At 44.7% G+C, this 13,146-nt stretch overlaps 1 protein-coding gene across 22 annotated transcripts in view; it reads right to left on the minus strand.

Moving 5' to 3' along the window:
- The window catches only part of SP100 (SP100 nuclear antigen), a 100,809-nt gene that overhangs the window by 64,293 nt on the left and 23,370 nt on the right, over positions 1-13,146 (minus strand). The window contains exon 1 of one of the 22 annotated variants that reach the window (XM_058299911.2): positions 10,236-10,351. The exons of the other annotated variants lie outside the window; for them this stretch is intronic. Within the exon in view, the coding sequence (XP_058155894.1) occupies positions 10,236-10,264 (29 nt within the window). The 5' untranslated portion in view covers positions 10,265-10,351. Of the gene's footprint in view, positions 1-10,235; positions 10,352-13,146 lie in introns of those variants that run through there. 22 annotated transcript variants of the gene reach the window in all.

The following is a 13,146-nucleotide window of genomic DNA, read 5'->3' on the forward strand; positions in this document are numbered from 1 at the left end:
CTTTCCATGTCCATAATGATTCCATCCCCTTTATTTTATTTATTTATTTATTTATTTATTTATTTATTTATTTATTTATTTATTTATTTATACCAGCTCCACCACTTTTACTTCCCATTTCCAATTTTTGATCATCCTGCCCTCCTAGAAGTTCTGGTGCCTGATCAAAGGCAGATAATATCTTATGACCCAGTTATCAGAGTCTCCTGAGGGTCTCCCACATACCCTACTAAGGGGTCCATAAGGAGACACTGCCTCATAAAGGCTGGTTGGTAAATCCTAATTCTTTCTCTGACTCTTTACAGGAAATAGAAATTATTTTGACAACTGAAATACACAAAGAACTCTAAAAACTCAACAGTAAGAAAAAAAATTATCCAACTAAAAAAATGGTCAAAAGGCATGAACAGACATCTCACCAAAGAAGATATACAGATGGCAAAATCACCTTTTTCAAAATCTCTTTTTCAAAAGAGAATTGGAAAGGAAAACAATGAGATACCACCACAAGCCTATTAGATTGCTTAAAATAAAAGTTTAAAAACTGACAATTCCAGTTTTTGTAAGGATGCAGAACAACGGTTATTCTCATTAATTACCGATGAGCTTGCAAAAGACAGCTTTGGAAGAAGTTCCTTAAAAAGGTAAACATAATTTTATCATCCAATCCAGCAATCATATTCTATGTGTTTTTGCAAGTGATAAATAAACTTATATACACTCAAAAACCTGCATGCACATGTTTATAGCTGCTTTATTCATACTTGTCAAAACCTGGAAGCAACCAAGATGGCCTTCAGTAAGTCAATGGTAAACATGGTGTGGCTCATCCATATAATGGAATATTATTCAGCCATTAAAAGAAATAAGAGACTAACCACAAGAAGACATAGACAAATCCTAAAGCACCTTACTAAGTGAAAGAAGCCAGTCCACAAGTCTACATACGATATGATTGCAATTATATGGCATTCTAGTAAAGACAAGACTACAGCGTGGTTGCCAGAGTTCCGGGAGGGGAGAGGGCAGGGGGTTTAATAGGTGAAGCACAGGGGACTTTTCATGGTGGTGGAACTATTCTGTATGCTACTGTAATGGTGGATACGCAACACTATGTATTTGTCAAAACCCATAGCACTTTACAGCACAAAGAGTGAACCATAGAGATCTACGTAACTCCATTAGAACTAGAAAAAAAAATTTGCCAAGGAGCATGAATAGAAAATAAATACATAAACCTATACCTTCTCGTTTGAACAATATAAATCTAAAAGAAATATAAAATAATAATTCAGATACAAGAGGAAGCATACATATCTGATAACATAACATCTGATAAGTTCAGGACTTATACAAGGAAAACTATAAAATCCTATTGAAGGAAATGAAATAAGGTCTAAATAAATGGGCATATATAAGGTGCTCTTGATTAAGGACACATAATAATTTAAAAATGTCAATCCTTCTGAAGTCTTTGAGCAAGTGTGGAGCACTTGGCATTTGAAACCAGATGAAAATAACGTTAACATTTATATGACAGAACAAATCTCTGAGTCAAGCCAAGAAAAATATGAAAAAGAAAATAGCTAGGGGAAGTTTTCTCTTCATAGACTTACATACAAAAAATGATTCATAAAGACACTAAAAGACAATGTAGAAAAATAACTTCAACTCATGACAAAGGATTAATATACATAGTTAATATACAAAGACTTGAGCTTATTAATAAAAATTACAACCCCAAAGAAAAAATGGATCTGAGGGGGCAGTTTAAAGAAGAAATCAAAACTTCAATAAACATATGAACATATGCAAATTAAATAATCAGCAAGGCTCATTTTCACCCATTAGATTGGCAAACACGTGAAGCGTGGGAGAACAGGTGGAGAAACCATTCATTACTGGTAGGAGCCTGATTTGCTACGCAGCCTTTACAGAAAAGATCTGACAATACCTACGTTTTAAGACACTCTAAAATGACCCTGCAGTCACACTTTGGGGAACCAATCTTAGGAAATAAAACATCAATAGGCATGTTATAGAAGCAAGGGCTCCAGAACTTTCAGTGGCTACCCATTTCCCTCAGAGTAAAAGCCCAACCCTTCTAGTGTCCAACAGGCCCGCATGGCCTAGCCCGACTTCCCCTGCTGGCTTCTCTCTGGCCAAACCTGTCTATTTGCTTTCTCAGCTTGGAGCTGGCTGTTTCCTCTGCTTGCATGTTCTTCATCCAGATATCCACATGTAAACCAACTCCCTCTTCTCCTTTAGTTTCTTGCCCCCATGTCACCTCCTCGTGGCGGCCTGCCTGGACCAACTATTTAAAATGACACCCACAGGGAAGTGGATTTGGCCCAATGGATAGGGCATCTGCCTACCACATGGGAGGTCTGTGGTTCAAACCCCGGGCCTCCTTGACCCGTGTGGAGCTGGCCCATGCACAGTGCTGATGCCCAAGGAGTGCTGTGCCACGCAGGGGTGTCCCCCGCATAGGGGAGCCCCACACACAAGGAGTGTGCCCAATAAGGGGAGCCGCCCAGCGCGATAAAAGTGCAGCCTGCCCAGGAATGGCGCCGCACACACAGCTGACGCAGCAAGATGGCACTACAAAAACAAGACACGGATTCCAGGTGCCGCTGACACAAGCAGACACAGAAGAACACACAGCAAATGGACACAGAGAGCAGACAATTGGGGGGGGGGAGAAGGAAGAGAAATAAATAAAAAATCTTAAAAAAAAAAAAAAGACACCCCAGACACCCCCACACACACACTACTCTATACTACCAACCTCCTGATCTGGCTGTATTTCTTTCTTCCATGTCCTCATCACTTCATAATACATTAAGTAATTTGTATATTTTATTTGTTGTTTATGGTCTTACTTTGCCTTGAAAGTGTATGTGTCATGAGGGCAGGGAGTTTGTCTATTTTGTCCACTGATTTTTCTTGAGTACCTGATACATACGAGGTACTTAATAAATATTTGTTTATTGGAGGCCCGTAAGTGCAAAGATATTTACTGAAGCAGTGTATTTAGTAGCAAACAACCACAGCAGCAATATATTATGAGCTTCCTTTTATAAAAATCAAATTATTGAAACATTTTCATTTGGAACAAATGTTGGGAAAGGTGGTGAAGGCTACAAGCCTGACGATGAACACTGACTTAGCAGATGAAGTCAGGGCTCGCCCGGGTCCCGTCGGATCCTCTAATTTACCATTTTTGGGTCTCCCCTTGCAAGCCCCCGTCTTCAGCGTGCTTTCGGCAGTCAGCGGTTCCAGGTGCCAGGGCTGCTCCATCTGCAGACAGAGAACCCCGAGGGCTCCCGAGTGGCCTTTAGCAGTGGCCGAAGGGACAGAGGAAGGGAAGTCCCGCTGCCCTACCCCAGGTCAGGACAACCTCAGGCATTATTTATACTCCAGGGTTGTCCGAAATGCTCAGGCAAATCAGTTTTCTTCAGGATTTTGCTGTGCTGCTCTCCCTGCCCTGCACACCCACTCCCTTTCTAGTTTCTCCTGGGAGCCTTTCTTCGTAAAGTGCTTACTAAATCCCTGGGTCTGTTTCTAGGCATCCTGATCTAAAACAATCTGCTCCCTGTAGGTCAAGACAGTCAAGTAGCCCTAAGTAGAAGCCTGAGTAGAAAAGACCCCGTGCCCCGCTTGCCCGAGGGCAGCCACCCACACCTGCTTCCCCTTCACCCCAAACACCCAACCACAAAATGAGCAAACATCCTGCCTCTCAGAGAATAGCCTCCTGAAACAGGCCCCCACATCCTCCCGGTACCCTCCTAAGTCATCCCCAAGCAGTACTAATCAGTACTTTTCCACCCTGAGAATATATATAGTACCCCTTTGCTATGGGGGCAGGCTGAAGCCTTCACTTCAGACACCCCCCATGCCAATCAACTGCTGCACTGCAATTTCGATTGGTCTCTGAGTCTCATTGAACTGGGTATCCAACATATTATTGGTGCCAACACCCAGGAGGCTTCATTGAGACTCACTGAAACTTCTCCCTCCCTCCCTGTCCCACTGCACATCCACCATCCAACACCGGTCCATCTGTGGGGTAAGTCTTGGCACCCCTCTTGGGATCCTGATTGCCTTTTTTCCCATCTGTCTAAAAATCCTAGTGCTAGGTCAGTGACCTCCTACCCTCAGAGAATCTTTCTCTCTTGACCACCCTGAGGGTGAGGACGCTCAGCCCTGGGATTGGTCACCGGCCTTCGTTGGCCCCGTTTGACCCACTCGGCGCTGGGGACGCCTGGTCCTGAGAGTGGTCACTGGCAACTGTGCCACCTACAACCTGAAGGCGTGAGAACTTGGGATGCATGCCGCTCTCCTCTCAGGTTCCCACTTTTCCTAAGCGGTTTCCGAGCTTACTTCCTCCTCCTAGTCTTGCTGGGGAACTCACAGTCACTTCCTCCCAAGGAAACTCCTCTTGGATGTCTCCTAAGAAATCCAAAATCTCTCTACCCAGGAGGGTGAAATTAGACCAAAAAGACTTGTCTTCTATTCTACTTCCATTTGGCCGCAGTATAAACTAGATCATAATAGTCAACAGCCTGAACATGGCACTTTGACATACAGATTCTCCAAGATCTCAAAAACTTCCTTGAGTGCAATGGCAAGTGGTCAGAGGTCCCTTATGTTCAAGCTTTCCACTTCCTCTGCAACAGCCCCTTCTTATGTCAGTCCTGTTTCACCTACCAGATCCTCCTCCTTCGCCAAGAGAAGTCCTCCCCCTGTACACCAATGACCCTTCTGCTGACTTTGATCCTTCCAATCACCCTCCACCCCCCCATACGCCCCTCCTTTCTCCGAAGCTGCCACCCCTCCCTCTCCCAAATCCCCACTTCTCTCTTCACCTGTCACCTGCCCTTGGACACAGGGACCGAAACAGAATACCCTAAACCCACCAACAATTCCCTCTGCCCCTGTCCTGCCACTATGAGAAGTAGCCGGGACGGAAGGGATAGTGAGAGTACATGTCCCCTTCTCTCTATCCGATCTCTCCCACATTGAAAAGTGCCTTGGCTCTTTCTCAACTGATCCTGCACAATACACCAAGGAATTCCAGTACATTGCTCAATCACACAACTTCACATACCAAGATGTCGACGCCATTTCCTCCTCCACTACCCCGGAGGGCAAAACCTGCATCTGGGCTGCAACCATGGCCTTTGCCAATGCACTTCACACATAAGACCCAGCCCAATACCCGTCCACATCCCGAGCTGTACCCCCTCCCACCCCGATTGGGACCCAACTCCCTAGGTCTAGGTCACTTCACCCACTTTCTCACATGGATCATAGAGGGCCTCAAAAAGCAGTTCTACAGGCAGTCAACTAAGACAAAGACCATAAAATTACCCCAAAACCTGATGAAAACCTAGCTGCCTTCATGAGCCGACTTACAGAAACGATCTTAAAATATACCAACTTAGGTCCCGAATCCAAGGCAGAGAAACTGTATCTGCACACTCACTTCATTGCATAGTCCAGCTCAGACATCAAAAAGAAATTACAAAAACTAGAAGATGGCCCACAAACTCCTCAAAGGGACTTAATTAAAGCAGCCTTCAGAGTCTTTAACAATAGAAATGAAGAAATAAAACAACAAAAGTTAAAAAGCTATCAGGCTGAATACCATTTACTTGCAGCAGAAAGACAGCAGAAAGAAGACAGCATCAGGCTGCCAGGCCCTTGCTTCAAGTCTGGCAAAGATGCTGAGCACAGCTTGCCCTAACCCCAGAGCTCTGCGAGTCCCTGTCCCGTGTGCTGGGTAAAGGGGCACTGGAAGACAGACTGCCCTCTGGCCACCAGCCAGAAACAGTCTGGCCAAAAGTCAGCCCCAAACCTAGAGCTGGGATTGTCCTTCCCAGTTAGTGGGCCTTGCCACTGAAGATGATGACACCCAGGCTTGGAGCACCCCCATTCCCATTGTTGGAGCCAAACCTAGAGCAATCTAATAAAAATGAGATTGGCTTACCCTCCTTAATTTTCTTGCTGACTAGGGCTACCAAGTATCCCCTGAAAAAGACCAGTTCTTTAAAGCTAAAGTTACTTATCTTGGGCTGCACCTAACCCCTACTCACAAATGCTTAACTCAAAAGCACAGAAAACTTACCTCCGAAGCCCCAGTACCAACAACCAAACCAAAACTACTTTCTTTCTTAGGACTTGCTAATTTCTTCCACCTCTGGATACCTAACTTTGGGTTAATTACCAAATCTCTTTATCAGGCAACATCTGGACAACTAGGTAAACTATCCCCTAACAAATTTCCATCCACGTTTCATTTAAGCAGCTACAAAAAGTTTTATCCTCAGCCCTGGCCCTTGCCCTAACAAATCAAAATAAGCCCTTCCTTTTATATGTTAATATAAGAGGGAAATATGCCCTCGGACTTTTAGGCCCAAAACATGGACCTGACCTTCGAGCTGTAGCTTACTTTTCAAAACAATTAAACAACACCATTACAGGATAGTCCCACCGTCTCAAATCGCTAGTGGCAGCAGCCTTACTGGGCCATGAGACACTTAAGCTCACTCCTGCTCAAATCAATGAGGTATACACATCTCATTCACTCTCCTCATTACTCTCACACCAGCTGTTTCCATCATTTCCAACATGTGTTTCCAAGCAATTCATGCCTCCCTCCTACAAAACTCAACCATCACCCTACACAGATACCCCTCCCTAAATCCTGCCATCCTTCTACCTATACCCCAAAAAACTGCCGATCATGACCATGACTGTCTGGAAATACGCAATCACTTCATTAACCCGTTTCCCAACATCTTCGGAACTCCCCTACCAGAGCCTGCTCCAAACTGGCTTATTGATGGCAGCTCTTACAAAGACACCACTTGTGCAGGGTATGCTATAGTCATTCAACACAAAGTCCTTGAGTCGAGACCACTGTTGCTGCCAGGTATCACCTCCCAGTGGGCCAAATTAGTAGCACTCACCGGAACCCTGACACTGGTTCAAAATCTGTCAACATAGACATGGATTCAAAGTATGCATTCCATATCATACACCCACATGCCCCTTTATGGAAAAAGAGAAAATACCTGACCACCATGAGCTCTCCCATGATTAATGGCATTTAATCATGAAATTCCTCCAAGCTACCGCCTTACCCAAACAGATAGCAATCATGCACTGCAGAGGACAGCAAAAGCTAACCACCCAAATTGCACAGAGAAATAAGCCAAGAAGCAACAAGGCAAGCCTCTATACCTCCTACTCGCTCCTAAAGGCCCACTCCCTTTATTGTTAGTTTTGCCCATAGAAGCCCCCTCCCCCTCAACCCCAAAGAAACCCAGTCCCTCTTTCAGCCTGGAGCATCGGTTAGCAAGAGAGAGATGATCAAAGATGGCAAAATCATAATACCAAAGCAGAAAACAATGGAAATAGCCACAGCCATATATAATTGTTTTCATGTGACCCTAAACCCCTGGCTCACCTCCTCTCTCAAAACCTCACTGTCCCCAACCTGCAAACAACTCTTCCGACAATTACAGCATCAGGTCATATTTGTCAAACAAACCTCCACAGATGACCTTCCAAGCCCACCTTCCCCACACACCAATTGGGGGGCCAAATTCCAGGTCAAGACTGGCCGACAGACTTCACGCATATGCCTGCCATCAAGGAGCTAAAGTATCTCTTGGTTATGGTGGACGCATTCTCAAGATGGGTTGAGGTCGTCCCTAGTACCTCTGAAAACACCAACGAAGTAATCAAAGTGCTCCTATCTGACAAAATAAGTCAATTTGGTCTCCCCAACTACTTGTAGTCAGACAATAAGCTGATATTCATCTCCAGGGTCATACAGGAAATCTGTAGAGCACTCAACATTAAGTAAAAGCTACATACGCAGCACCAGCCCCAATTGTCTGGTAAAGTTGAGCACATGAATGGCCTCATAAAGACACACTTAACCAAACTCATAACAAGGACACGGCAAACCTGAACAGATTTGCTGCCACTTGTGCTTCTCAAACTCTGCGCTACTCCTAAAAGACCGTTCCTCCTTAGCCCTTTGAAATTATGTATGGTAGGCCACATGTCCGCGGGATGCCCTCCCCTCAACTCCTTTATGAGAGACTGTATCCCCTTGCTAAATATCACCCAAAACCTCCTCCGACAACACACACACATTAATCTGCCTCTGCCAATGCCTCAGTTCCCAGCCCCTCAATTTGTTCTGAGCGACTGAGTACACCTCAAAACATTAAATCACAAACCTCTCCCTCTTTGAACCCAACCTTACATAACCCTACTAATTACTCCCGTTGTGGCAAAGCTAGGGGGCAGCAATTCGTGGATCCCTTTCACCCAGTTGAAATCGGCACCCCTTTCTTCTCCAATACAACCCCTTCCTTCTCCAACACAGCCTAATGTACTCATCTCCCCACAGATGAACCCCCACCTCACTGAATTGTACAGCTGCGAACCTCTGAAATTCCTCTTCTGCAGAATTCGGAGTGAGACCGATCCAATATCTGATTCATAAAATGTCCACAGTCTGCCCGGCGATAGTTGCAGTGCCGATAGCCTCACTTCTGCTTCTCTCCCTGCTCTGTCGCCCACAGCAGAGTGTGCCTGCCCCTTGCTGTGTCCAGCCTGCAACCATCCCTTCGTTTGGTGGCATGTCCCATCAGCAGTTCTTAAACCTTACTTCTAAAGGTCCTTCAAGAACTCTCAGCTTACCAATCTCTTCCCCTTTCCCACCCACAATTGATTTCTCTTGTTTCAGACCTTCAGCTCCAAGGAAACCTTGCAAATTTCTCCCCCGTACAAATCCAGTTCTTCACCTTTGTACCTCTATTACTAACAATCTAACCCCAAGAGTCAAAATGGCCATCCTTCTCTTCACGTGCATCCTATAAGTTCCCCTCACTCTGTGCTCTTGCGACCCTCAAAATATCATGCTCCACCTGGCCAACCTAACAGCCCAGTTCCTTACACTATCTTCATGTTGGCTTTGTCCCAAGATAACCAAGCCACCTACGCTAGGCCCTGCTTCAGAAAAGGATTGGGGAGACCCAGGAATGTTTATCCAAGGCCACCTAAAATCAGGATCAGTATCCACCTTTTTCAATCTCTTTCTGACGGTTTTGCCAGCCGTTGATAAATCAGTACAGAAGCTACGCTTCCAACCACTACACACAGGGCCCCTTTACTGCAACCTGAACATCTCCAAGTTACACTTCCATTCTGTGTCTCAGCCAGTAGCACCAAAACATAAAAATCTTGGGTGAATACCCTTAAACCAATGCAGACACACATTTCACGTGCACAGAGTCAAAACACCTAAGCCAGTCAGTGGTAAGAGCACCTGCTCCTTGGGGGTCTGCGTGACGCGAGCCAAATTACAACTGCACAATAACTCGAATACCTATGACCCCTCCCGCAACCTCTCACAACACAACTGGGGGGCCACAGGGTCTCCTGCCAAGGCAGACCCTTCGCACAATATGCTGACTCCTATCACCGTATCAATACCACTTATTCGCCCACTAGACGACACGACAACTGTGACCCCTAAACACCACCTTCCCCACGCTTCGGGACCCCAGTGGAGGATACTCCTGGGCCTTCCACAGTGCATCCACACCAAAGCCAGCCCCGAACCCAACCATGACCCTATCTATGTCCCACAAAGCAATCACTAGCAAGGCAACCACTGAATACATAAATTATCCTTCTACATAGCCCCTGAGAGTCACTCTGGGCTGTCATTCCTCTGTAGAAATTCTCTGTACGCTTTTCTCCCCGCTGAATGGCAGGGTGCCGGCATGTTAGTCTATGCTGTTCCCTGGATAGGATACACTAATGTCTTGGGCACTCCTACCTCCCTTCTATGACCCCTCACCTCAAAATCTAAACACACAATACACATCCCTGCAATGCTCACTCTTGGGATCCTTGGAACCGCTGCAGGAGCCACCTCGTTAGGTCTCTCTCAACACCAATACTCCCAAGTAGCCACCACTCTCACCAAACTATCTGAGGAAATCACCTCAGGATTACAAGCGTTAGCTGCACAGCCAGTCTCTAGCCGAACTGGTCCTACAAAACAGAAGGGCACTAGATGCTCTCCCTGCTGCACAAGGAGGCACTTGAGTCTTCTAGGGAGAAGAATACTCTTATTATGTTAACCATTCGGGGCAGGTACAGACAGTCATAAAAGAGATTCAGAAAATACAAAGAGACATCACCTCTGCTTCCACCTCTGCTTGGGGCTCATGGCTCTTGTCTCTTTTTACGCCCTTTCTCCGGTTCCTTATAGCAATAATAGGCTTACTCCTTTTTGGCCCATGTCTTCTCGGCCTCTTTTCCAGATTCATTCAGACCTCCGTTTGCCTCTTCACTGAAAGCAGTGTAGACAACGTTCCACTCATGAGAAGAGTCAGCGGTATGCCACTAGCACCCAGCACGCAGACTCCCAGCCCTACAGCGGCCCTGAGGGAGGGTGAAACCCACAACGCCCACATCCAGCAGGAAGCAGCCAGAAGAACGGCACCCCTATACCCCCACTTTCTCTTTTTCTCTCTCCCACTCTCTGTAGCTCAGCCACCAATTAAAGGAGTCGGGTATGTAAGTTAAGACAGTCAAGCAGTCCTACGGAGAAGCCTGAGTAGAAGAGACCCCGGAGAAGCCTGAGTAGAAGAGACCCCGTGTCCCGTTTGCCCGAGGGCAGCCACCACAGCTGCTTCCCCTTTTCCCCAAACACCCAACGGCAGAATGGGCAAACATCTGCCTCTCAGAAAAGAGCCTCCTGAAACGGGCCCCCATATCCTCCTGGTAACCCCCCCCGCCCCCAGTCAGCCCCAGGCTAAGCAGTACTTTCCATGCCTGAGAATATAGGTAGCACCCCTTGGCCACGGGGGTGGGCTGAAGTCTTCCCTTCAGACCCCTCTTCCCCCATGCCAATAAGTTGCTGCTCACTGCAATTTTGGTTGGTCTCCGAGTCTCCTTGAACCAGGTATCCAACAAGACCGTTGGGAATAGAGAGGAATTGAGAGGCTGTAAATTACTTGCTCTTTCAGTATATATTGCTGGACAATTTTGCTTGTTTCACAGAGCATAGTGGCAGTACAGGGGCAGAGTATGAGGAAGAAATTAATAAGGCTAAACTATGAAAAATAGTAATGAGGAAACAGAAAAGATGTTGAACTTTGTAATAAATTCAATTGAAGGTTTAAAAAAATGAGCAAAAAAAGAGACACAAGTCTCTGGCAAGGATAATCAAGAAGAGGAAAAAAATAGGGCAAATCAGAAATTCAGAATGAGAGAGGTTATAGCCCAAAGTATAGTTTCATAAATATATATAAAATGGATGATTTTCTGGGAAAGTAAAATCTACTAATATGGATTTTTTTTAAGTGCCAGGCTCTAATGTCACAAGTGACTTTTGTCATATGTTTAATATTATATAATTCCATTGCCATTTCAATTACTCTAGAGCAGAGAAAACAATGTAAGTCATCCCAAATCATTTTATAAAGGCAACATAATGTAGATAGCAAGACTTGACAAAGTGAACACAGAAATAAAATTAATTTTCTCGTAAATAGAAGTGCAAAACTCACCCATGGAGTATTAACCAAACAAATATAGTATCATGGTAACATAATAATATATCATGACTAAAAAGAGTTTTCCAGCGATTCAAGCATAGATGGCTTGGAGTTTAGAGCCTAAGTGAAGGAAGATCATAGAATCATGTCTATGGATTAGATAAAGCATTTAATAATATTCACTATCAATTATTATTTAATTTATATCCTTAGTATTTCCATATGTTAACCATGAAAATCCATTGAATGTACATATCTCATAGTAAATAAATTATAAAAGTTTACAGAGAGATATGCTAGAACTTTTGAAATAATATACAGCATTTGTCCCTAAGTAGAAAGACATAATAGTGCAAAAATATCAGTTCTCTCAAATTGATCTAAACAATAAAAATCAAGTGAAAAGTATAAAATATGGAACACAGGTGGGTTGAGAGCCTCATTAAAGTATGTTTCTACAGGGAAGCAAATGTGGCCTGAGTGATTGGGCTCCTGTCTCTCATATGGGAGTTCCAGCTTTCGATTCTCAAGGCCTCCTGGTAAAGGCAAGCTGGCCTGCATAGTGAGCTGGCCCAAGGTGGAGAGCTGGCCTGAGTGGAGTACTGGTCTGCGCTAGAGTGCTGGCTGGCATAGCAAGATGATGCAACAGAAAGAGACCCAGAGGAGAGGCAATGAGAGACTCGGCAGACCAGGGAGCTGAGGTGGCGTGAAAGACTGAGCACCTCTCTCCCACTCCAGAACGTCCCACAATCAGTTCCCAGTGCCACCTAAGGAGAAGACAAGCAGACACAGAAGAACACCCAGTGAATAAACACAGAGAACAGAAAATGAGGGGGGTGGGGGATGGGAGAAATAAATCTTTAAAAAAAAAGGTATGTTTCTACACACTGTAAAAAGATTCTCAGAGGCTGAGAGCAGAGAAGAAGGAGAGAAAAAGTTGTGGGAGGGGTAGGGGCTTTGTAGTACAACCATGAACAAAACTGCAAGACCAGGCTCCGAGAATACCTAGGTAGGGGTGACCCCATTCAGTCTTGCAAAGCTTCCAAGACCTTGGCTCAAGCACTGGATGGAAGAGAAATATGATTCCTGTCTCCCCAGGTATGGTCCAGAAGTGACAGGGAAAGCTGCCAGATCTGAGGCGCCATATTAACCAGGAGTATGGACATCTGAGTGCCAGAGATTTCTATCAAAATCCAGCAGAACTTTTTTTTTTGTGGGCAGAAATTGAGAAGTTGCTGCTAAAATTTATATGGAAATGTAAAGGACCCAAAATTGCCAAAACAATCTTGAAAAACAGAGTTGAATGACATACTTCCTGATTTCAAAACTTATTATAAAGCTATAATAATCAAGACAGTTGTAGTACTAGCATAATGATATGCATATGGATCAAGGGAGAGGAAATAAACCCTTACAATGTAAATGTAAATCCTTGCATTTTTGATTAATTGATTTTCGACAAAAGTGCCAACTGGCATATCAACAAAAGTGGATGTCCACATGCAAAAAAGATGAATTTATTTTCTTTTATCACACCATACACAAAACC

The sequence above is a fragment of the Dasypus novemcinctus genome, chromosome 7 (assembly GCF_030445035.2).
Source record: "Dasypus novemcinctus isolate mDasNov1 chromosome 7, mDasNov1.1.hap2, whole genome shotgun sequence".
Classification (NCBI taxonomy): Eukaryota; Metazoa; Chordata; class Mammalia; order Cingulata; family Dasypodidae; genus Dasypus; species Dasypus novemcinctus.